Source organism: Kryptolebias marmoratus, linkage group LG7 (genome assembly GCF_001649575.2).
Source record: "Kryptolebias marmoratus isolate JLee-2015 linkage group LG7, ASM164957v2, whole genome shotgun sequence".
NCBI classification, from domain to species: domain Eukaryota; kingdom Metazoa; phylum Chordata; class Actinopteri; order Cyprinodontiformes; family Rivulidae; genus Kryptolebias; species Kryptolebias marmoratus.
The window spans coordinates 105,033-108,151 of NC_051436.1; the positions used below are offsets into that span (position 1 = coordinate 105,033).

At 49.8% G+C, this 3,119-nt stretch overlaps 1 protein-coding gene across 6 annotated transcripts in view; it reads left to right on the plus strand.

Moving 5' to 3' along the window:
- The window catches only part of dlg4b (discs, large homolog 4b (Drosophila)), a 43,627-nt gene that overhangs the window by 34,670 nt on the left and 5,838 nt on the right, over positions 1–3,119 (plus strand). For all 6 annotated transcript variants that reach the window (XM_017440349.3, XM_037976666.1, XM_037976667.1 and 3 more), the window contains 4 exons: positions 439–540; positions 625–797; positions 2,681–2,790; positions 2,910–3,001. In XM_017440349.3, the coding sequence (XP_017295838.2) occupies positions 439–540; positions 625–797; positions 2,681–2,790; positions 2,910–3,001 (477 nt within the window). The remainder of the gene's footprint in view (positions 1–438; positions 541–624; positions 798–2,680; positions 2,791–2,909; positions 3,002–3,119) is intronic.

The window sequence follows — 3,119 nt, forward strand, 5'->3', positions numbered from 1 at the left end:
ACGAAAACCACACTGCTCTTCCTGAATCCGAGGTTCGACAATCCGACGGACCCTCCTCTCCAGAACCCCCGAATAGACCTTACCAGGGAGGCTTAAGAGTGTGATCCCTCTGTAGTTGGAACACACCCTCCGGTCCCCCTTTTTGAATAAGGGGACCACCACCCCGGTCTGCCAGTTCAAGGGAACTGCCTCCTGCCTCATTTGATCATCTCTGTTCAAATGTTTTGAGTGAACATCAGACCAGGTTCAGACCAGGTTCAGACCAGGTTCAGACCAGGTGGATCTGATGGACCAGTTCAGTCCCGGTTGAAATAATCTACAGACCATTTTGTGTTTATTAACATCTTTGAACAGAAGTTTTCTGTTTACTTCAGGAAAATGTGAAATGTAATGAGTAAGTAAAACCTCCTGTCTGTCTGTCTGTCTGTCTGTCCTCAGTGGACTACGCTCGTCCCGTCATCATCCTGGGACCAACCAAAGACAGAGTCAACGATGACCTGCTGTCTGAGTATCCAGATAAGTTCGGCTCCTGCGTACCTCGTAAGTCTTACATCATGAAGAACAGAGAAAACCAGGTAAACAAACAGGAAGTGACTGATAATCCCTCTCTGACTCCGCCCACAGATACGACCCGCCCTCGCAGGGACTACGAGGTTGATGGGCGGGACTACCACTTTGTCTCGTCACGAGAACAGATGGAGCGGGACATCCAATCACATCGCTTCATCGAGGCGGGGCAGTACAACAACCACCTGTACGGGACGTCGGTGCAGAGCGTCAGACAGGTGGCTGAGCAGGTGAGACTGGGACAGGGTCAGATGGACGATCAACGAAACCATCTTACAGGTTTAGTTCTTAGACATGTTCCTTCATTCATGTGGATCTTTCTTAGAAACCAGTTAAGGTTGGATCTGATATGATCATCAGGAGGGATCGATGGTTCAAGCAGGTCTCATCTGCAGAAACACAAGAAGTCCTGAGAGCAGAAAACTGGGTCCAACTGTAGGGACTCCAGCTCAGAAACCTGGGATCCTCCTGTGGAGAGTGTCATAGATGTCTGTGTTTCGGTTCTGTTATGATTTGGGGTTTCTTGATTGATTTTTGTATTTGCTTTATTGTTCTTGTCTATGTATTGTTTTGTCTTCTTTATGCTTTGGTTCTGTTTTGTCACCATTCACCTGTCCTCTGCTCAGTAGTTTCTGGTTACCTGTCACATCCATCTCCAGCTGTCTTCACTCTTAATCACACACCTGTTTCCACTTCTCCTTATCACCCTCTGCTTTAAAACTTGGTCTTCTTCTCCACTTCCCCACCAGTTCATTGTTGATTGTTGCTTGTAGGTTGTTGTGTCTCTCATTCCTCCATGCCTTGTCTCGTTTTTTGTAATTTAGCTATAGTTGTTTTTGCTGCCAAGTCAGCTTTTTGTTTTGTTATATTTTGCTTTAATAAATCAGTTTTTATTTTGAGATGATTCTGCGTTCTGGGTTTGCCTCCGGCGTGCACAACCACGTCTCCTGTGGCGCCCACCGCCACGTCAGTTGCGGCACATGCAACCACGCCTCCAGCTCTGCTCTTAGCCGTGCCTCTCAGGGCTCACATGTCCCCACAGGACGTGGAAGCCAGCAACACGCCTCCGTCAGCCGCAGCAGCCACTCCATCTGTCAGGTCTCAGTTTCACGTCACTGAACTTTCTCCCGCTGAACTTCTGGACATTTTATCTCAAGTTCAAAGACTGTTTACTTCCCTAAAAAATAATCCGGTACCAAAGCATAATAGCCTCACCTGCAATATTATAGAAAACATCTTTTTGTCAAAACCTGGACTCCTTAACTTTCCCATATTCATTAACTTTTTCAACAAAATAACCCACTTAAAAGGACAATTAATCAGTGCATCCACCCAGTCACCAAAGCCAACCGGATCTCCCACGTCTCTCTCAGCCTCTCCAGTGCCGTCTTCCATCGCCCTCTGCAGAGTCCTCAGAGCCTCCTGCGCCCTCTGCAGAGCTCCCTGTGCCTCCTGCCCCTCTGCAGAGCTCCCTGTGCCTCCTGCGCCCTCTGCAGAGCTCCCTGTGCCACTCCCGCGGACCCCTCAGCCCCACGCCACCTTCGTCTCTGTGGGGGTCGGCGACTACGACGCTCCACCATCCTTGGCCTCTGTGGGGGTCGCAACCATGACGCCTCACTATCCTTCGTCTCGCCGCCGCCGCCATGGCTCCACAGGCTGCAAGCTGACCCCGCCTCCACTGTTCCACGGGCGGGTCTAGAATACGCCGCCGCCACAGTTCCTTCGCCATAATTCCTTCACCACGCCTGCCTCATGGAGGGTCATAGTCGACGTCTCGCCTCAGTCTGTCCCGCCAAGGGTTCCAGACAACGCCTCGCTCCGCTCAGTCACACTGAAGGTCGGCGCTTCGCCCAGCTTCGTCATACTGAGGGCTGTTGCTCCTGACAGAGAGGGACTGTTTATTGTTTCCATAGAAACATTTTAACTGCCACTAGTTTCTGTGATGCTGTTGTTGCCATGGTGATCAGTCACTTTAAATTTTCTCAAGCACTCCTTCGTCCATCCTCCCTTCCTGCCGTAGATCTGATGTGTTTCCTAACGCTGTGAGGTCACAGGAGTCTGACACCTGTAGGTTCAGGTCAGAAACCTTTACTGATGAGTTTTATCTTCACAGGGGAAGCACTGCATCCTGGATGTTTCAGCCAACGCAGTCAGGAGGCTGCAGGCCGCTCAGCTCCAACCGATCGCCATCTTCATCCGACCACGATCCCTGGAGAACATCCTGTGAGTCTGTTTTCTACCTCAGATAACTTATTTATTTTAAAAACACTGTAGATATACCTGATGACATCAGAGCTGATAAAATACTACACAGAAGAGTGAAATGTGTGATCTGTGTTCAGGGATCTGAACAAACGTCTGTCTGAGGATCAGGCGAGAAAAGCTCTGGACCGGGCCATCAAACTGGAGCAGGACTTCCTGGAGTGTTTCACAGGTAAGACTCACCTGACTGTATAAACCGAGTGTGTCACAGGTGAAAGTCACCTGACTGTATAAACCGAGTGTCTCACAGGTGAAACCCACCTGACTGTATAAACCGAGTGTCTCGCAGG